At 42.3% G+C, this 22,778-nt stretch overlaps 1 protein-coding gene and 1 long non-coding RNA gene across 9 annotated transcripts in view; one reads left to right on the top strand and one right to left on the bottom strand.

The window, feature by feature from the left end:
• Positions 1–22,778, bottom strand: part of C2H3orf20 (chromosome 2 C3orf20 homolog) — a 49,003-nt gene that overhangs the window by 8,061 nt on the left and 18,164 nt on the right. For all 4 annotated transcript variants that reach the window (XM_053378056.1, XM_053378058.1, XM_053378054.1 and 1 more), the window contains 4 exons: positions 21,154–21,355; positions 17,694–18,015; positions 15,632–15,739; positions 9,717–9,859 (listed from right to left, as the gene is read on the bottom strand). In XM_053378056.1, the coding sequence (XP_053234031.1) occupies positions 9,717–9,859; positions 15,632–15,739; positions 17,694–18,015; positions 21,154–21,355 (775 nt within the window). The remainder of the gene's footprint in view (positions 1–9,716; positions 9,860–15,631; positions 15,740–17,693; positions 18,016–21,153; positions 21,356–22,778) is intronic.
• Positions 19,482–22,778, top strand: part of LOC128408397 (uncharacterized) — a 34,247-nt gene continuing 30,950 nt past the window's right edge. For 2 of the 5 annotated variants that reach the window (XR_008329060.1, XR_008329062.1), the window contains exon 1: positions 19,483–19,591. This is a non-coding gene — a long non-coding RNA (uncharacterized LOC128408397). Of the gene's footprint in view, positions 19,592–22,778 lie in introns of all 5 variants that reach the window. The other 3 variants (XR_008329059.1, XR_008329061.1, XR_008329063.1) reach the window with 2 other exon arrangements.

Genomic DNA, 22,778 nt, shown 5'->3' with positions numbered 1-22,778 from the left:
TTGGTGTACAAAAGAAAATGTCTATTGCAAAAGACTAGTTCTACCGATGTTTATTTTAAGTGGGGTTATGGGTACAGAGGCAATAATTTATGGTGCTAAAGAGATAGGTCTTTTAATTTTGAGAGAGAAGGTGACACAGAAATATATTTTGGCAAAGATTCATCTTTATGTTACTCTAATATGTTAACTTAGCTCATCGCCTTAACAACAGGGCCAGTCTGAAGACCAGTGATAGAGGGACAAAGAAAGCTATTAGCACCAAAATGAATTGGATATTCCAAATTTACCCATTTATTTATTTGTATTGTGACCTGGATCTGTAAGAAGGTAGGGATGCTATAGTTCAATGCTTGCCAGGACGCCACATCTCTAATCTGTTTAATTTAATATATGTCACCACCTTTGTTTTACATTTTTTTCCGGCTTTTCACAAGTTCGTCTTTTATTACAGGGCACCAAATGTGCACCATACACATCTGGATGCCGCACACAGAAGTGAACAACATCTGTTCAAAAATGCAACGTCAGATTTGGCAAGCACCATGGGATGGATTTGTTTGCTAGTGTGACTGGTTGTGAGTGTTAGCAGCTAGATTTGCAGTCACTAAACACCTGTCACAGACTTTGAAGGTGTTCGAACTCGGGATGAAAGGGAGGAATGTGCTAAGAGGAAAGCATGCTTGGCAAACCCTCACCATGATCAACTCCTGCTTGGAAACCTATGTGGAAGGACGTGTGGATCCAGAATTGGCCTCCACAGTCATCTATGGACACACCGTTAAGACCGTGTTCATGGAAGACAAATGAATGATCACCAAAGAAGAAGAAGATCGAATCTTCCATCCAGCATTACTTGTAAGATTTCCCTAGCAATTCTTCTATAATCAGGGACATTCGTTTTCTCCAAGTCACCAATAAAAATTCTCCAACCAATTTTTTAATGCTTGATATGAACAGAATGAATTACACTACTGGTTTGGGATCATCTGATTTAAACAGGAGCCCCATGCTTAATCTAACCTGGTGGATTTGCTCAATATCCCACTGGGAACAAGGTTCCACGATTCATAGTATAAAAGCAGTGGTGACTAAAGTTCCTGGATTCTGAATTTCTGTTGTACTTGTTATAGCTGTACTGGGAAGGAAGTTCCTCCATAGGACAGTATTAGTTGAATGGTACATTAAAGGGGCAGTGGAAATAAAGCTTATAAAAATAGGACTGCTAGAACAAGTGAGTCAGCCCAGTACCCATGAACCTTAGCAATTTCCCTAACTTCTTTTACAGCTCTTACTTTCTCTTTACACTGCTTCTCACCTCAAGATAAGGCAGTGTGGCTTTACAAGAAAATTAATTTTGAAACGGCAAAAGCAATAGGGAAAAATTCTTTATAGCAAACTGGGGTGATGGCTCTACATAACGAAGTGCTCAGCAGAGCCCATTAAAAGGCCCACCCTGCACACAGGTCTCTTGCTAAGTCTGAAAGTTGGCTCACAATTCTCTTATATTAGCTCCATCATTTTTCATTCTCAAATATTTTTGGTGGAGAGATACATTTAAACCATAAACCTGACTGCTTGCTCAAGCCCAGCGGATTACAGCTGTAAGGCAGCTACTAGAAAACAGCTAACAGGGATCATATATATCCAAAGTACATCACTGAATAGAGTGATATAGTTGTATTGGCAGCAGAACAGGCTCATATAAATGTGCATCAACCGGTAGCAATTTAATGAGCAAGGGTCCATTCCCAGTTGAGTTGGGTGAAATCTTTGAGGTCTGGAAAGCTGCACGTACACTGCACACACACACACACACACACACACACACACACACACACCCCACATACACACACTGCTTCTCCATCCCAAATCCACCTCTTGAAGCTGCCTCTTGGACTTTTGTTAGATGTATATTCACACAGTGTGTTCTTCCACCCTGAGATATGATTCTGAAATTGAATTTTGGTATTTCTATAGCTCTCCCTCTTTCTTAAAAAAGAATAAAATCTGATTTTAGTGCAATTGATTTCCCAAGCCCTTGGGAAAAAGTGAGCTAGAAAATCCAGCTAAGTAAATACCATTGCTTGAAAGGTTTAGTGATGGAGTGATAAAGTGTGGCTAAGAAATGAGTGCCATAATGAAAAGATTAACCCTCTCTGGTTTTTTCAAAGGATATTTGAAAAGCCTAGGACCACAGTCTTTTCAATTTGTTTCAGTGGCAGAAATAATGATGGGCTGCTGATCCTATACTCGGAACCTCTCCTCTGGACCAGCTCCGTCACATATACTGCACTGAAAGGACAGGAATAGTCCAGCTCCTCTCCCCACCTACACTAGAGATGCAATCTGACTGCATCATATGTGGGCTGAGACGGGAGCATCAGTGCAACAGCACCAGAGGAAGTCAATACCTGAGGTTGTGGGCTTGAGTCCTAGCACTGGTGCAGGAGGAATAATAAATTGTGCCTTCGCAGTGCTGCCAATATCTTTGTGCAGAATCTCCCACTAGCAACTCAGAGTACAGGTCTCAAGTGCTGCTCTTTATTTCGAAGGGATGGAGGGGGTTCATGCTGGGGAACTCCACAAAAGCAATATATGTCAAGGGCTGTTTGTAAAAACTTCCAAACAGGCAGCAGCAAAGGTTCAAACGCCTTGGGATCTGGACATGATTTACAGGCCATTTTCTTGTTTCTTCCATTACTTGATTTAATTCAAAAATCATTTTAACTATTAGCAAAGTTCCAGTGTGTGTCACCATGCTCAATTATTCACAGCAATGGACAGAGACGTTGACCAACTGCACAAGCGTGAATGCAATTTAGGAATGGGGACTTGTGGCTCCCCGATAATTTATTACGGCCGATTATGCAGACCAGGAGAAAGGCAGGGGCTTACTTACAATAAATGTGCAATCCACAATCCATCACAAACTGAAAGACACACTGAATACCCAGGTTCTTTAGCCTCCTCTGGATTTAAGGCCTTATTAGCAAGGCAATTTTGTTCTTGTTACATTCTGCTGTCCGGGATGCTTAAGACAGCCAAATGCATTACACATCTTCCTATTGGACCGTACGGACATACAGCAGGCTGGGCATTAGCAGACCCAGGAGGCACATTCAGCCTCCATTACAACATTTGTTCATAGTCCGCAGCTATCAAAGTTAATCTTGAGCAGGTTTCTAACTGTCTCGCTTGCAGAAAACAAAATGTAAGGAAAAAGCAGAGGGGCATCTCATAGGACACTCAAATGCACATTCTCCAAATTGCTACATTTGCAGCGCATTTCTAAAGGGAGTATGCTGCAATGATAGAAGTGGATAAAATTATGCATGGTGTGAAGAAAGTGGTTAGAGAAAGGTTTTTCTCCCTCTCGGGAGCATCCACTGAATATGAATGTTGGAAGATTCAGGACAGACCTTTTCATAATCAAACTATGGAACTCGCTCCCAAAGGAAGCAATGATTGCCACCAACATGGATGGCTTCAGAAGAGGATTAGACAAACTCATGGAGGATGAGGCTATCTATAGCTTCTGACTCTGGTGACTATGTTCTACCTCCACTGTTGTGCTCAGGTCCTCTTTGTGGGCTTCACATAGGCATCTGATTGGCCACTATGAGAGGAGGACGCTGGAAAAGATTAGTCACTGGCCTGCTCCTCTTATATTCCTATGATATAGCTGATGCTAAGCCTGGTGAAACCAGGCAGCATTGCAGGGCAGCTGCCAACAACCTTGCACCACCTCCCTGCCGCTCTCCTCACCTTGCTAGCCATGCCACAGCTTCTGCTTCCTCCACCCATGGCACTGATTTTGTTACTACAGTTTCCACCCCTTGTCCACTGTGGGTGGGGCTGTCCCGCCCTGCTTGCCTTTTCACCGGTAGCAAACATAGGACAGAGGATGGGAGGGCAAGAGGAGCCAGAGCTGTCCACCTTGAGGGCCCAAGCCAACCTGGAGCTGGCCCAGACAAAGACCATATGCCAATCACAGAGCCAAGGCAATGGGTACAGTTTTGTCTCACCATATCAGTCAAGGAAGTAATTAGTCAGGAGGTAGCTGCCCACATCCTGCATGTTGTATTCTTACAGGGAATTAACTGTGCACTGTTCACTTAAGCGCAAACAAAACTTTTCCTTCTTTCACTTCCCTTGGACTAGCAGAAACTTTGCAGAATCAACAGACCTATCAGGGTGCTCTATATAACCCTGTTGTTTAACTTGTATATATAACCTGCATGGAGTCTGAACCAGCAATCAAGGTTCAACATATAACACATCATGCTCCACTTGTCCCACTCCTATTCCTCTGCCCATCTTCCAGCTGCTGCCACCAATTCACCACTTGTCTGCTCCAGTTAGTGACTTTTTCAACACTAGAAGATAGGAATGGGGAGAAATTGTGTTCCAGTTCACATATAAAGGGAAAATCTCCCTAACTCACTGTTCCCCAAACAATATGCAAATCATAATCTGCTCTTCTTTGAATTTTGCAGTGGAGTTCTCCAGTCAGTAATGTTTATTAAAGATGAATTCACTAGGGTAAAATGTGCATTAAAATGCATATAAGTGAAAATAACATTAAAATGCATCATGTTAGAGGAAAATGCTTTGCAAGAATGTGTGGATTAGGATAAATCTGATGGTGAATTTTCATGAGGGTTTAAAATTGCAAACAGATATGGAAATATGGAGAACTGAATTTAAGGTTGGAAACATGAGAAACAGAGATAAACCAATATTGACAGGCTTGTCTATCCCTACTAGAAGGGAGAGGGCCATGTGTGCAACCCCCATAGCTCTGCATTTAATGCACAGCAGTACTATGATGAGTGCATGGACGAGACTCTCTTGTGTTAAAGAGAAGTTTCTGCACTCTCACTCTTCACTTTGTGGTACAGAGGTCTGGCGCATGAATCATGAGCCAGGTGGAACCCTGAACAGATACAGGAACACTCCCAACTACAACATTTTGTTGCTGGTCTCACTTGTTTTGCCTGTTTGCCTTTTGATGGAGTGTTCTGTGTGTAACTTCCTCTCTCTCCTTGTTTTAACAAGAAATATATTGATTATTCACTATAAACACTTAGTCATCTGAGCAGAGGACAGAATGTGGTATGTGTGCGTGTTTTTAAAAATGGTGCTCCTTGTAACAAATTCAGCTACCTTCAACTTTTCCTGAAAGCCAGTGCCAGAGTTTTGTCTTGCTGACCTTTGAGCAACAGACTTTCCTTTCTGCTGCTTTCTAGCATTCCTTTGCTATGTCGAATGCATCCTATTTGACAGGCCATCAGCCTGCTTTCCTGCCCCCAACCCCGAGCAGTTCATAGTAGCAGGCACAAAAAGGAACACAGCTGCTATGTTTTCATAGATCTGTGAGTCATTGGTTGGACTCAGATCTTTGCCCTGCTTAGGGTAAGCTGTACAATAATAAATAGCATCAACTCAACAATATCTGCAAGTTGCTAACTTGTTGGCCTTACTCTCACTCCTCTTAGTTTCCGGACATGATCATTTGACTGTTGTTGGGTTTTTTTAAAAAATGCACCTCCTCTCATTGACTGTTCACACACCTGCAGTTATTTTTGACCCTCAACTCAACAAAAGTGTTAACTGCCAAAATATGTTTGGCAAGAATTAAAGTTAAGTCATGCTCATCATGTGCTATTGCTCCCCCACTGCCAGCTCTTCCACATTAATGCCTATACGAAAGAGGAAAGTGCAGTTGGCCATAGCCTTCTCCATTTTCATATCTTTGCCCAAATGGCCGCCAGTTCTTCCTTATCCATTGATCTTCCTCTCCATTTGTTAATATTTGTGATCCTCTCTAATTTACACCCAGCTGATTGACTTCCTGGACTCCAGTCCATATACATGTCTACTCTCCCTGAAGCTGGTTTCTCATCCCCCCCCCAGGGGTGCTGCATGGGTGGTATCAATGGCACTGGTCTAAAGGGTCACTCAGTAGAGCATGAAACTATTAATCTCAGGGCCATGGGTTCAAGCCCCACATTGGGGAAAAGATTCCTGCATTGCAGGGGTTTGGACTAGGTGATCCTCATAGTCCCTTTCAACTATGAGTCTATGAACTCCATCCCTTGTCCCGACATCAGGAGTTCTGAATAAGGCTGCAGAAAGGGCTCATTTCAAGCCGGTAGATGAAATACAGTTACGGCACTTTGCTATGAACAGAGAGCAAGTTTTGCTATACTATTGAGCAAAGTGCAATACAGTAGTAGATTCCCTTAGCACTGGCTGTCTTGAGATGGATGAGTTGAGAATTTAGACCTGTAATACAAAGTTTTTTTGGGGGGAGGACTTGGTATGTTACCATTACAGAGTTTCAATAAAAAGAGAGGCTATCACATGTTTTCTCAATATTACTGAAAGTGCTAGTTCTGATACAATATTGTTTGATGATGGCTCAGGTGGTCTTTAGATATCAGATCTCTTAAAATAAGGAATTTCTATAACTACCACCTCTTGGAAAATATTGCCAAGACTTGATAGAAAAATGTATATGATATATGAATATATGTGGATCATATGTGGATATATGAATGATTATAGTCTATATGAATATATTAAATATTACTGTGCTTCTAGAGATAGGATTAGATTCATTGGTCAGTGATTGTAAAAATTAACCAAGCAAACAGGACCTTGATCCTACAAATGTTCATGGAAGAAGTCATGAAGAAAAACATTGCACTGAAAGCACCAAATCCCACTTCCTTTCCTTCGATATTTCGATTATTTTGCAGAGAGAACAGATATTTGCAAACAGGGTGAAAATGCTTCCTGACTTCCCCTCTTATCTTTACTTCATTCTTCAGTGTATGTTAGTTAAGATCACAAGCAAGCTCCAGTGACGCATAAAGGGTTTCCTAATCCCTCCAGTTCACACAGAGGCATCTTGTTATCAGCAGGGAATGGATCGGTTCCTAGACTCCACAGCCACAATCCATCAAAACATTAGTCATCATGACTAAATCCCAGTGAAAGTGATGATAGGGTGGACATGACTTAACTTGAGTCCCATTTATTTCAACGGGGCTTAACAATGGGTTGTGCCTGCTTTCTTTAAAGACTCTGAGATGCCTGGCACTGTGTGTATGTGTGCTTCGAAGTACTTCAAAGTAGAGGGAACACAACAGTGGTGCCATATATTTAGGATGTGAAATATCTCACCCTTAGAATTCCTACACACAAAGACAATGAGTTTCTAGCAAAGTCAGAGTCCACAGCCCTTGGTCTAGGAATCTGACACTGCGCTATAGTTTAAATTCCAACAGCAGCTAGTTTATAGGGTGGAGGGAGGAACAGAATGAAGTCATGTTGCTCCCAGATATCAATGTCGCTCCAGTAACAAGACTCTAGCCTTCTTGAACGTGACTGCGGAGAATACCACAGGAATGAACAGCCATTAGTCACCCCTGGCAAATGGTTTAACAGACTGTAGTGGAGCTGATGCTATATCCATCCATTGAGCACATGCTTTGAATGGACTTTCTTCCTCCAGTCTCCTGAGCTGCTAAAAACAGACTGTAAATCTTGCTCGGCGCTGGAGTTGCTGCTAAAGGCGCCCACATGACATAAAATAATACGCACCAAAGCACAGGACTGGCAGGTAGGGACAGCCTCACATCACTGATGGATAATCAAGGCTGCGTCACTAGTTCCAGAATAAATTCCAGGGGTGGGGTGGAGAGACAGTTCAAAATGAATTAAGCACATTTGGGGAACATGTGTCCATTTGATGCATTTGTGTCTTTCATTCAGTTTCCTCAATTTGGGCTGTCCATAGAGTATAGGACACGCAACTGGAATACAGAGTAGGATGGAAAATACGCAGCACCGCAGAGTCATACAGAGATGGGCTGGGAATAATGGAAAGGAAAGGGAACAAGATGGGGGCAGACAGCTCCCCCTCAAACATCAACAACAGACTCTCAAGAGGGCTGCGGAAGCCCCATTCTGCGAACATGCGCTGTTTCTTTTGTGCAAGGGAAGTTAGGCTCCAAAGCCACATTACGCATGAAAAGGGGATGAGAAGGCAGAAGGAGTAGAAAGGGAAAGTGGCTATAAGAAAGAATGGATGGAACTTGTGTTGTAATTCAGTCTGTTACACTGACATTGACCCCTACAAGTTTAAGAGATATGTAAGGGGTATGGATGGGCAAATCTCAAATTTATTTTTCTCTCTGCTTATTTTCCAAAGGTCCGTTAAGTGGCGAACTAGATGCTTTGCAGTGGCAAAATAGATACCTTCAGGAAGCCCACAAGCAGAACCTGAGTGCAATAGAACTCACCGCTACCTTATGATTCCCAGCACTAGCGTTCAAAGACATAATGCATCCAATAGTGGAGTTATAATGCAGCCATCATAGCCATTGGCAGCATTATCTTACACAAATCTGATTTCGTCTAATCCTCTTTTAAAGCCATCCAAGTTGGTGGCCCCTTACTACAGCCCATGGTAGCACTTTCTCCACACTTAATAATATTATATTCCTCTCTATATACACCTGCATTGCTTGTTCCATAGGGCTTGCTTATGTTCATTGCCCCTTTCTGAACCTTTTCCAACTTTACAATATCCTTTTGGAGGTGAGGCAACCAGAACTGTACCCAGTATTCCAAGCATGTTCTCACCACAGATTTGTATAATGGCATTATAGCACTGACAGTTTTATTTTCATTTCATTTCCAAATGATCCCTGACATAGAACTCAGCCTTTTCACAGCCACCACACATTAGGTTGACATCTTCATTGACCTATCCATTTTGACCCCAAGGTCTCATTCCAGGTCAGTCATCACCTGCTTAGGCTCCATTAGTGCACTTGTGAAATAAGGGGGGGAAATTGCCCCAGTGTGGCACACATGCATACACTGAACAGCATTTGCCATTTGGGTGAAAAAGAAAATGATGGTGCCCTTTCCTAAGTGATGTAAGTCTATTAACCCAAAAGTTCATTTTGCTCATTCTTAATGGAAACTTCAACCAGCTAAAAATGAGTCTCTATTAAAGATTTGGTAACATGCAGATTTATGTACACATAATGCATTGATTACATGTCAGTTGAATAAGCAACAATAAGTATCCAACTGACTTCCAAGTTCTACTGAAAGTAGACTAATTGAAATCAAGAAACCTAAGTTATTCATGCCCACTAACATAATGGGCTAACAAACACTAACTCTGTGAACTAGCTTTGGATACAACTCTAAAAACTTAACCAGTCAACAGGCCTAATGTTAGGAACCTGAAACACAGCAAGGAAGAATTTAGAATTCAACCTTTTTTCTTTTTTAAAATTATCCATCTCGTTCATGAGTTGCCAACATGGTACCCCTCGATGTTCTTTAACTACAACTCCCATCATCCCTGACCATTGGCCTAGTTGGCTGAGAATGATGGGAGTTGTAGTCCGTTGGATTTTTACTATCAAGTGGTGTATAAATTTTATGAAATAAATACATAAATAACATCTGGGTGGTACCCCTGTGGCTACCCCTGCTCTAGTTATATACTTAGCAGCAAGAACAGCTAACAATGGAGTTTATGGGCACATCGTTCTTCTTATAACAGCTCATCTCTGGTCACAGTGCACCAGTTCATCCAGTTCTTGTTGCAAACACAGACCTCTGCATGACACTGCCTCCCCTGTCCCCATTCCCATCTTCCCCTTCCCTTGGACTTCCTGTTTTACCTAAATTTGAAGCTCTGTGGCAGGAAGTGGCCCATCTTGCAGTCAAGGCAAACTTGGTTGATCTGCTTCAGCAGGTCTTTCTTGCTGAAGCTGTATCCGTTGAAAACACAGCCCCCAAACACTGGCTTCCCTCCAGCATACATCTGTTGACAAACAGGCAGGAAGGAGGGGAACAAAAATGCTTTGCAATAAAATATATATATAAGCGAGTTGGAAGACTTGGACCAAATGGTTTCCTTTTCCTGTTATGCACAGGAGGCTTAAATGTTTTCATCCAGACATGAAGGGGCTTTGACAGCTCTCTCTCTCTCTCTCTCTCTCTCTCTCTCTCTCCCCACACACACACACACACGCACGCGCACACACACTTCTTGCACATCACTTAACACTCCTGGTGTTGAATGAAACATCATTCACTTTGGGAAAGCAGAAACAGTACAGGTCTTACAGCCTGACCACAGAAAGGCTTACTGCAAACCCTTTTCGGCTGCTGTGTCCCTCGCAGGCAGTGCCTGCTGACCACACCCCTATTCCCCACAAATCACAGGAGGTTACCAGCTCCTTTTTGTGTGTGCCAGATATCAAGACAGCAACATATTTTCACATTTCTGTAGGTGTGTGTGGTTGCAGCAAAGTTCAGTGGCTCGCTCTTGGATATATAGAAGATTAAATTGCCAAAAGTCCTGTATTTTAAAACTATTTGGTGTGTGTTTGTGTGTTTTGGGGGAGCATTATCGCCTAAAAGAACTACAGCAGTATTGCTACCACAAGGCAAAGAGTCCACTTTTCTTTTTTAAAGGAGGGTTTGTTGTAATTAATTTTAAAATTTATGGTGGGCATGCCTCCCTACTACATAGGGCCAGTTAAAAAACTTGTTTTGTTTTTGTAATAGATTCATATACACAAATAAATAACATTTCTAGTCAATGTACAGCAATAGCAATATGTAATGTACATATCTGCAGGCAATGTGCTATTGGATAGGGGGTTCTGATTACAAAAGGGTGTCAAAACTATTATGGAACTTGAGCTTTCTGGGCAGCAGGGGAGCACAGAGGAGAAGAGAATTTGTTTGTGCAGCAAAATGTCCTTCGGTCTCCAGACTGGAGAGGAGTGTAGCCCTTCAGAGTAAATAAGCTGGCTGTCCTTACTTTACTACTAATGCAGTACAGTAGGTTTTTTTTGTTTTTTTTAATAAAAAGAGTACACTGTAAAGGAAAATTCATTGGGCAAGAATAAGATTACAGAATATGGACATATCATGCTGGATAGAAAAGGTTCAAAAGCAGGTGGAGGTCAAAGACAGGACACTGCAAGTGCCTTACTGATGTTCATATGGGGCAAATGAATCCATGATAGGGGAGCAGCAAAAGTAGCCAAGTTGCTGTCCTCCAGATGTTATCAGACTACAACACCCATCATCCCTGACCTTGCTTACTGGGATTTATAGGAGCTAAAGTCCAACAACATGTGAAGGGCACCACCTTGGCTATCCTTGCTGTTTGCTCAGAAGCATCAGCTTTCCTGAGTTCTCTACATCTCTCGCTATATGTATGGGGGCATATCAGTACTGGTTAAAATGAATGCATGTAGGTTAGGATGGAGCAATGATGCTTTTGCCAGCTCCCCACATCCATTAATGGATTCCAAATAAAATGGATTCCATTCACCCCAAATAAACATGTAAAAGGTAAGTATCCCTAGACTTAAGACAGGACAGGGGATGGTGTGTGCAAGGCACCACACCACTAGGCAGATAAGTGGAACAGCAAGAGATGGGCAGTGAGGCTAGGTGGAGTGCTCATGGAGAAGAAGGAGGGGGTGCATTGCAGGGGGTTGGACTAGATGGCCCTTGGGTCCCTTTCAACTCTAAGATTCTATGATTCTAAGTCAGAGCAAGAAAGAAAAGTCTCAAAGGGCTGACTGGCCAGGAAGGGGTGAAGAGGGTAAGAGAGGAAAGAGACGTGGGTGGCAGGCCACAGAAACTGGCACATGAGCCAGGAGAGAAGGCATAATGTGGAGTTGCACAGGAGAACTAGGAGGGGCCACAGAGAGAACAAGGGGTGTGGGTGGAAGGCCTGAGGAGGCAAGGATATGAGATCAGGGAGGTGGGACGGAGGGGCTTGGAAATGGTAAGGGTCCCTATAGGAAATGGGTGGCTGGCAACCACATGCTCGCCCTGTGTGATTTAGCGTTGCTTCCGTGCAAGCAACAAAGCGTTCATTGTGAAGCCAAAGTTCTTTGGCAGCTGTAAGTTGCAGCCTCTTCTCTTCCCAGCTCTGCCCATTCAGAGCATCAGCAGTTCCCTCTAGTGGGCTACTGCTTCAAGCGCCATGGAAAGCACAGTACGTATTACTAAGTTTTAAAAGTCACCTTTACGCAGGAAGTAATGAAGTTTCAGGTGGTATTCACTATTTTCCTTTTTTAAAAAAACAAATACCCAGCTGGACAGATGAGAGTTGTTGCTGTCATTGATATTGTTTTTTATCTTTATTTTAGATTTATGCAGAAATTGTTGTGTACTTTTTGATTAATTTGGTCATGTGCTTTATTTTTATGATTATTTTGTTCGTATGTAATTTCTTATATGTTGTAAGCCGCCTTGAGCATGGTTTTACCTTTGGGAAGCGGTATACAAATAAAATGATTGATTGATTGATTGATTGATTGAATTACAGTTCCCAGGATTCTTTGGGATAAACCATGACTGCTTTAAATGTATATTACAGATGGGGCCTTAGTCTGCATATGTAGTCGGCACCAGAATGATTCATTAACCCTGTGAATGTCACAGTCATAAGATATCGACAAGGCAGTCTCAAATACACCTGCTGGGCTTGCCCATTTCTATCTAGAGAAGAAAAATAGTCTCTATGCACTCATTAATTTACCTCTGTATATTATGGCTGACAGTGCATAGATGGTCTATGGCCATGGGTTGCAATTTACAATTTCTTTCAGGTTGGAAGAACAAATCTTAGTGTGTTCAACAAATCTTTCCAGCTGATAAAAACACCCCAAGTACTACTGTTCTTCTAAGTCATTTTATAATCCGGTTTTTGCCCCCTGTGTGCAGACTAAGATGGCCAAATAAATATTCTATGCTTGATTCTTCATATGGAGTCAGCCTGCAAGAGTACAAGAACCCTTCTATTCTTGTGTGCTCTTCAATAGGCAATATTTTGATACAAAGAAACAATCCTTTTCAGGATAAAGGCATGGATCTATTTATTTTTACTCATAAAAATATTTATAGGCCACCCCATCACATAAAATATCAGGGCAGTATACAAGTACAATAAAATGTAACATAAAAAAGATACAAAACAATCATAAAAATAGCTGGTTCATCTTGGAATAGTTTGAACAACTGAACAGACCTGTCAGTATAAAGAGGTCTTCAAGAGATGTCTGAAAGCTAGCTGTGAGGATGTGTGCTGAATTTCTGCTGGAAGTAGGGCTGCCATATGTCTGGGTTTTCCCAGATATGTCCAGGAATTGGAGTGTCAAAATGGCATCCGGGTGGATTATCAATGAATCAGCAAATATCTGGGGAAACCCAGACATATGACAACTAGGGCGAAAATGCTTTAAAAATCCCTTTCAAGAAAAGCTCAACAACTCCCCCCCCCCAAGAAAATTGGGAATATGGCAAGTCTAGCTAGAAGAGTATTCCTCAACAATGAACTAGTGAGAATAAATGTCTGACTTCTAGTTGAAGTTTCTTCTGGCTAAAGACCTTTTGGCACCTGAGGTGAACCACAAAATGAGACTCCCTTCCCCACCAGGGAAGAAGGGTTGAGTGAAGATCTGGATCAGGAACAAGGGGCGAGTGAAGATCTACATCAGGATCTGCTGCCCCCGTGGATCCTGCCGCCTGAAGCGGTCACCTCATCCTGCCTCATGGGTGGGCCAGGTCTGCATGGGGGGCAGCTAACAGTGCTCCCCTGGATGATCTCAGTGATTGAGCTAGATTATAAAGGCTCAGGTGGTCCTTAAGGTACCCTGGAACCAACTTGTTCAGGGCTTTGCTTATGAATACAAGAAAGTTGAACCTGGTCTAGTAGCTGACCAGGGTATTTTAGCAGAGATGCCACATGCTGTTGGCCATCTGCCCCTGCCAGCAGTCTTGTTGCTTCCTGCTGCACTTAACTGGAGCTTCTGGACCAGGCCCAAGGATAGCGCCACACAGAGCACAGAGCAGTATTCCCAAGGTTTGCAATGCATAGACTACAGTGGATGCTACCCACTGGGTTTTTAATTGTATTTCAACTCGGTTTTTAAAATTAATTTGTTATCATTTCATTGCTTTATACGGTAGCTTAGTGTTGCGTTTTATTTAATTTTTTGCTTTGCGAGCCACTCAGAGAAGTCATCACAAGACAGCTATATTAATGCAGTAAATAAATAAAATAATCCAAGGGAATGCTCACCAGATGCTGCTGCCTGGCACCCATCCATATTCAGCCAGTTATTATGCAGATTATTTGCACATGTCACATGCAAATATTATGGTTGCAATTCTAAACATATTTGCTTGGAAGTAATAGTATTTACTCCCAAGCAGACACGCATAGCATCTAGCTCTTTTAAAAGGGTCTTGGTTCTTAAAGTTCTGGTGAACTCAGAGCTAACTAAATTAAATTTGGGGTGTAAAGGATAATATACATCTATGAAAAAGCTGAAAAGAGTAGATTAATTATGTCAGTACTAATTATGATCACAACAATATTGTGGAAGAGGGGAGAAAGTTACCTTACTTTCCCACCATTTCTTTTAATTATCTCTTCCCATGTGGATAATCTTGGGTGCCAGCCTTCTGCTGAGATGAATCAAAGTTCTTACCAGTGACCCACATCCCACCTCTGATTCACTTCCACCCCCATTTTTATGCAGTTAAAATATTCTCTCCTGCTATTAGAATCAATGTTGCCAGTACTTCAAAGTGGTATATAATATGATTAACTGCACTGGGACAGAGCAAGGGTGAAGTCAGCCAATAGATTCTTCTGTGCTGAAGGGAATGAATAATATCCTCCAAACCCTTTGAAACTCTGAACTTGACTACCCAGTGTGTTAGACTTCCATGGCCAGCGGTTTACAAGCATTTAATAGAGCACAGAAAGGCTTTCATTATCTGATTTGGCGCCTCTGTCAATGGGTCTAAATAAAAAACATCTCTCCTTATGTGCTTAAGGCTCCTAAGAAGAGAGCAATATACTGCAGGAATAACTAGAGTGGGAGCCCCAGTCATTCAACACAGTAGCACATTTTCTGCACAAAACATGAGGTTTGGGGGAGTCAACTGAATTCCAAGCTCTATTGCTCACTTGTTATATATAGACAGATATTAAAACAGATCATGATGCTGAGTTCACAGGTCAGATGATGAGATTAAATCAAGCGAAAAGAGTGCTTTTAAATCTTCTGTTGGAAAAGAAACCAAAGAGAGGAGACAGGTATTTTACAGTGTATTTATAGGGATTGTGGATACAGCGCATAATCATTATGTAACTAGGACTACAACCCTAAACATACTAGGAAGTTCTGTGAAAGTCAACCAAGAGTCTCGTCAGCACTGGATATAGGGCACTTCCCCTGCACAGGGCGCTGAGCTAAGGAGCCACATAATCAGCACCAGCAGCAACTATATTTATATGGGTACCTACTGAAAAGATCAACTGTACCAAAAGGAATTACTGTGAAAAGAAATATTTGGGGGCCCACCAAATTTTGTCCTTGTTCAGGGCACCATATTGCCAAAATCCGCCCCTGGTCTAGTGGCACCTTAAAGAGTAACAAATTTATAATAGCAAAAGCATTAGTGAACTCCTCAAAAAGTTGTGGGGTCTCATTTATTAGAAGTTTGTGTGTGTGTGTGAATTTTTGCTAGAAGAAAAAGACCAGATACTTACTACCACCATTCCAGGAACAACGGCATGCTTCTGCACCAGCAGAGGAGGATTTTTGTTTAGAGGGCACTCAAGATCATATCTCAGGAAGCGGAAGGGATCATGCTTGCACTGGGAATGGAACAAGTGATACTGTCAGTGTATTGGAAAGGTCCTGGGGGTTTCTGTTCTAACCAATGATTTGTGTAACGTTTCTGATGCTAGCACAGGAACTAAATATTGCCAACTCCAGCAGGCAGGCAGATGAAGTGGAGACAGTGAGGGCTCTAGCCGACCTCTCTGTTTTCCTTGCATATGAGTAGGGTGTTTTTCATTCTCTTTTCCCACCCACTGTTTGAAAACTTGACTGAAAGCAGGGAGAACCTGTAGCAGAGACTTATTCCAGCCATTGGCCATATAAACTGCTAAGAGACTATGAGAAAGGCTGAGATTATCAGCTTCACCATAGAGCCCACTGAACCCACATCTCAGCCAGTGTGGTGTAGTGGTTAAGAGCGGTAGTCTCGTAATCTGGGGAACCGGGTTCGCGTCTCCGCTCCTCCACATGCAGCTGCTGGGTGACCTTGGGCCAGTCACACTTCTTTGAAGTCTCTCAGCCCCACTCACCTCACAGAGTGTTTGTTGTGGGGGAGGAAGGGAAAGGAGAATGTTAGCCACTTTGAGACTCCTTAAAGGGAGCGAAAGGCGGGATATCAAATCCAAACTCTTCTTCTTCTTCTTCTCTTCCCAAGGACTGATTTGCCATACATTGCTTCCTTCATTCCAAAGTCACCAAAGCCAGTTTGAGACTGATATCTATCTACTGCAGGCACCTCAACTGTTGCCGTGCCCTGGTAGCTTAAACTGAGGCAAAGTCCAACAGCAACAGTGCTCTAAGGAGTACCAGGCTTCTGAATCTAGCCTCCATTTTGATTTCTCACAATGTGCTGATGTAGCGTTAATGTGGCACATTGTGGGGAATTAAAATGGCAGCAAGATCCAACCATTGTGTACTGGTCAAACAAACATTTTAAGGCGAGTCCAGGGCAGACATCAGCAATGAGCCCTGCTGAGATGCTGTGGTCCTGGCAACTGCCCATGGATGACAGATACTGGCACAGGCCCTGAAAATGAATGTGTTGAAAAACGATATCACAGCTGGAGTTTCTGTGCCTGTAACAAAATATAAAGCCCTCTAACCTCTGTGTCCATTTTTCTTGAGGGATATGAGAAATTCACAGAGGATAAATACATAACAGTCACATTGCTAAATTGCTATTCTATATTCAGAGGAAATAAATACCACCAAATACCAAATTCTGCGGACAACTGGTGGGGGATCTGTTTTTCACCTTCTTGCCCTGCCTGTAGACCACAAGATGGCTGCCGTGGGAAGCAGAATAGTAGACCAGATGGGCCTTGGCAGTCTGTTCTAGCAAGGCATGTTCTCATCAGGCAATATGTGTCTGTGTGCGCATGAGCTGCCTAAATGACAGGGAGCCTGTCCAATACCTTTAGTGAAAAGAAGCCAAGTAAACAGGGCCTCATATCTAAGGTGTGTATATGCTTCACCAAAATCCAGTTTAAGTACCAAAGTAGTCCTATTCTTGTGACAAGGAAAGACTGATAGGGTGTTGTGAATCAAATATGGAAATAAGCAGAAGCTGTTTATTTCTATGACTTTAATTTACAGTGTAATTCTATGGATGTTTTGCAGTTCCATTGTGCCTATTGGGGATTAGAAAGTGGGCATAACATTGCAGCTTTATCTATTTTGAGAGGAGTGACAAAGAGCTTTTGGTGCAGAGAATAGAAGGGGTCACCCAACCATTGGAAGGTCTCCTTTTGGCTTCACCCTCATGTTTCAGAGTTTATCTTATTCTCAGCTTCCATACGCTCCAGAAACATGCTTTTAAACTTAATTAAAATGAACAGGAAGAAGACTTCTGTGTCAGATATCAGATCCTATGCTCACAAAATACAAACACAGATGTACAACCAAAACAACTTGTGTGTGTGTGTGTGTGTGCGCGCGCGCGCGTGTGTGCACGTGCACATGCATGCACATGTTTAGCAGCTAGCTTACCTGAATACAAGGTGAGGGACGGCCGTGTTGCATTTGTATGTACAGATTTTCGATGGACCACTCAAAGAAAGGGGAGTAGGAATGATCTTGAGGCGAGATCACACAGATCACAATGACCTGATCAGGGTCTCTTGGGGCAGTAATAAACTTTTCAAATTCCAAGTCTGTAATCAATGGGATCTTCACCACACACCTGCAGCATAAATCATCTCCAACTTTAGACATAATTTTGTGTAGCACGACCGGACAGTCAGCAAGATTAATTGCCCAAGGTTCTGGTGGACGAACTGCATCCTTAGCTGCAGACACCTCTGCTTTGCTCCTGTGAGAAGCACGTGATGCGGTTGTGAGAGAAAGAGAGGTAATTGTGGGGGTGGGGGGCAGAGAAAGCAAAGTAAAGTTGCGACTTGAACCCTAGTCAGAGGTTGGTTGGTTATTTTAAGCATTTTCATACTGCCCTTCAATCGTATTCATGAGGGTGGCATACTAACCATTAAGGGTGGCACAAAACCATTAAAACACAAATAAAATAATAATCTAAAAGACACAGAATTAAAAGAAGTAGCATAAAACAGCCAGCAGCATTTAAACTGCATCTTCCAACATGGGGAAATAAAAAGTTATTTCTGCCTGGCACTGAAAGAACAATGAAGTTGGTACATATGGAAACAGGTGGTCCTCGGGATGCTGTCTTGTACTGAGTCAGGCCAACAGTCCACCAAGCTCAGTGGTGTTTACACTGACTGGCAGCAGCTCTCTGGGACTTCATAGAGGGCTTAGTCCCAACCCTACCTGCAGATGCTGAGAACTGAACTTGCAGCCCTTTGCACACAAGGCAGATGCTTTACCACAGAGACATGTCCTTCTCAAGTACAGTCCTGTTATGGTCCATCAAGGGCAAAATGCCAAACATTATAGAAAGCAGGCTACATAGTTGAGGACCTAGTCAGCAACCAGTTAAGGAGATGAAGGAATGAGTGATGGGCCACAGCTCCAATCAAGTCTGTCATCTTGCAAAATGGCTTGCCAACAATCTCTCTTTCCATAGCCCTTCTCCCAGAGAATGCCTCTTTAATTTTGGGGCTAGCTAAGGAGGGGCAAGGGAGAAGCTGGGTTTGGTTTTGAACTTCCCAAAATAAAATGTGAACCAAAAGGCAGCAATCTTTTGAAATCTTCAGTTTTCTGAATTTTGCAGTGTAGTTCTCCAGCCCACCCCCCATGTTTATTAGGGGAAAGCGTGAACAAAAAACTACATTATAGCAGGGAAAACAACATGCAAGCCCATTAGGATAAATGCACACTAAAATGCTGGTGAATTTTGTGAGGGCTTCTTTTGAAAATAATCAATCAGTCAATCACAAGCTGGGGTACAGGTGTAGTGAACTAAAGACTGGAAAAAGGAGAAACTGAGAGAAACCAAAATGGACAGATTTGTCCAGGGTTGGTAAAACAGGGACTGGGTTTTCTACAGATTGGTGTTTGTCAGTAGTAAAGAGAAGGTTTTGCTGGGGAAAATGGCATGACACAACAACAAGAACACTCCAGCCCATGCTGAGAATCCACAAGCAGAAATCTGTATGAGGAGTAATTCTCCCTATAGTTTTTCTCCTGTTTACGTTTTTTGCTCTTTTAGTGCTCTAGGGAACATTTAGCACAGCAGTTGTCAATTTAGTGACCTTCTGATGTTTTGGACTAAGGCTCTGTGATGGACAGAGCTTTGGTCAGCCTCCTGAAGACTTCAGAAGCCAATCAATGAAGAGAGATTGGAGAGTTCAAAATTTGAACCTGACAGTTAAACTGTCAGATTGGGATGGACTATAAAATAGGAATCAGGCTGGGATGGGAAGGGGTGAGTTAGGGCTGAGACAGAGATAAATGATTTTTAATAGATTTTAAAAGTATGTGATACTGTGTTTCAGTATTAATGTTGTGTTTTTATTGTTGTAAATTGCCCTGGGACCTTAGGGTGAAGGGCAGGAATAAATTGTAGTAGTAACAACAACAACAATGATAATAAACTGTCAGATGGGAATCAGACTGGGATTAAATTAGAGCCTGGAAAGGGGTTAGCTAGGCAGGGCATTCCTGACTATTTCCCTGAGGGGAAGGTAAAGATTTTCCCAAAAGGGCCTGGGTGTGTTTTATTGGCATAGTAGAACAAAATAGCCATCCTAGGAGGAATCAATTTATTCAGAAACAAGTTAAAGTGAGAGTTTTAGGTAAAGTTCTTAACTATCTCTGTAAAGAGCTTTTGACTGAAACGAAGGGTTGTGCCTTACCAAAGTAAGCATTACACTATAACCCTTATTGAGAGTGTATAAATGAAATTCCAGTTCAGTTTACAAAGTGCCTCATCGTTACTTTGATCCTCTAGTTGAGGGATAACTGGTCACAGGTTTTCTCTTCACATTATTAAAAATCCTTGCTGCTGGATATTATAAAACACTACCACATACAGATAACATCAGACCTCTCAAATTTTACTGACAACAGGGAGTGTCTAAATTTCAAAGCACCCAAATCTGGTCACGTTACCTCACTCCCATCTTCATCAAAGGAGGTTGCCACAATGCCACAGGCTCCATTCAGCCCCGGACAGGTAGAAGTGGGACTCCAAAACCATCAGGCGGGCACAGGGCCGGATTTAGGTTTGATGAGGCCCTAAGCTACTGAAGGTAATGGGGCCCTTTATATGTCCAGCTGTCCTTTGTCAACAACAAATTGTCTCTGTTTTTTGTGTTGAATATATGCTATACGGTAATTTATGGACCTAATAGGTATCTAAAGCCACATAACAAATAGGAGCCTACACAACGCAAAACACTGTTGCTGTATGTAGGTTTTATTTTATTTGTTTTTTATCTTATATTTTGGAAATGCACATCCAGGTTTTTTCCCCTCTAATTTTTTTTTGGGGGGGGGGCAAGAGAGTGAGGCCCTAAGCTACAGCTTGTTTAACTTATACGTAAATCCAGCACTGGGCGGGCACCAGGTTGGCAAAGACTGATTTAGCATCCGTGTTCATGCAAATGCACCCATTATGGCAGCTTTTTTTTCTAGTGCAGGATGCTTGCCAATTTGGGCATCCTTTAGTGCACCTAAGACCAAGCATCTCTGCATCCTGCACCTTCTGCATCCATTTCATGCATATGATGCAATGTGCCATGACCTAAAAATCAGAAGCAGCCTGCAGGGCAGTGTTGTCCATCCAGTTTCCCAATGTAGAGGTCACTGCTGCCAGCTGAGAGGCAGATTGGCACAGTAAGGGTGCAGTAGAGGGAGCAACAGAATGGCTCTAGTGCTGCACTCACACTACACCTTGCCCCTCTGTCCTGCTTACTGCTGCCCACTGAAATGCCTGCTTACAAGGATCATATCTGCAGCCGGCTAACCCACATGATTAGTCCTGCTTTTCTATAGAAGCTAAGACACTTCCCCCACAAAAGATAACCTCACTGACCTTGAAGGAGGCCTATATTTCCCCCTGAAAGGCTTATCAAAGGCAAGATTCCGTGTAAGATATGGCTTGACAACTGATCTCCGTTTAGCGGCCAAAGGTCTGGTATCAACTCGATCCCAGGCCAGAAGTACTGGGTCCTTTATCAAAAACTTCACTTGCTTTGAAGGGGCAAGGTCAATTGGATACTCTACACAACATATCCCTGCCATAGAAACCAGAAGAGAATTGTCAGTTATTTTTGACAAGGCAGGCCCATTGGAGCTACTGGGACACAGCTCTCCCAATGAGAATGTCACACTTTAATAATAATAATAATAATAATAATAATAATAATAATAATAATTATTATTATTATTATTATTATTATTATTTTACGCACAAGCACCTGTGCAGATATGGCGCTTCAGGTTGCGGGCTTTTCATGTTGCAAATGGGCCTCCAGAATGGATCCCATTCGTAACCAGAGGTACCGCTGTACATGAAATTTGAGTATCAAGACTGCCAGCTTTTCAGTCCCAGTTGTGAAGGTTACCCCTCCCTCTTGTTGTTACGAGGGCAATTCCAGCACCTGTATAGGGCAAGAGAGGGCTGATTGAAGAGCAGTCCTTCTTGCCTTCTGAGCATGCTCAGAGCTATTTCTTTGAAGACCCCATCTCCAAACAGTGCAAAGCACATTATTTATACTAGTCAGAAGAATAATGTGGTTGCTAGCTTGAGCTATCTTTTTGACTAAGAGAGTGCAATGGGAGACACAGTGTGAGTCTCTTTTGAGAATAAATATCAATAATTCTTATTTAGGTTTTAAAATGCTGTGTGTGTGTGTGTGTGTGTGTGAGTGAGTGAGTGAGTGAGTGTGTGAGTGTGTGTGAGAGAGAGAGAGTTTGGTAGGCTACCGCAAGAACAGGATGTTGGTCTTTGGTCTGATCCAACAGGATATTCTGCTGTGGGGATTCTATTTGTACAAAGGATACACGTTGTGGAATCGCCAGATTAAATACAAAGAGCTTTCTCACTGGTGAGGCATGTGCACTCTGTGCATGCTCATTTCATTTATTTCTGAGTCTCATAGTGCCTAAACAGGTTTTAGTTTGTGGGGCACTAACATCACACTTTGATTGAGTTAGCTATCGTCTGCACACTTTCCTTCTCAGTAAGCCAAAAATGGTAAGAGCCTCATTGTCGTTAAAAAACAACAACAAGCACACCAGTTTCTTGATTCTTTCCTTTTTAGGTTATGCTTTCTTTTGTTCATTATTCCAAACATTATCCCCTTCACTCAATACAAAATTGGGGCAGGCAAACTGGACAGAGACTGTTTATTTATTATTTATCGGTATTATTATCCATTCTACTTTTCCTCTGAGGAGCTCAAGGTGGCATTCATGTGTCTCCTTTTCCCCAAGTTATCCTCACACCAACCCTGTGGGGTAAATTAGGCTGAGAGACAGATGGGCCAAAGGCCACACAGTGAGTTTCATGGCTGATTCTAACACTACAGATATGAATATAAGCACAAAACCTAATAATAAAAAATCAGGTTCCACATTCTGAATTTTATACTTTTTAACGTTTAGATTTTGAACTTGTAGTGGAACAAGTAAGACTCAAGAATTTGGCCACACCAA

Source organism: Podarcis raffonei, chromosome 2, assembly GCF_027172205.1.
Source record: "Podarcis raffonei isolate rPodRaf1 chromosome 2, rPodRaf1.pri, whole genome shotgun sequence".
NCBI classification, from domain to species: domain Eukaryota; kingdom Metazoa; phylum Chordata; class Lepidosauria; order Squamata; family Lacertidae; genus Podarcis; species Podarcis raffonei.
Note: the sequence above shows the minus strand (reverse complement) of the source record. Positions and strands in the feature narration are given on the sequence as shown.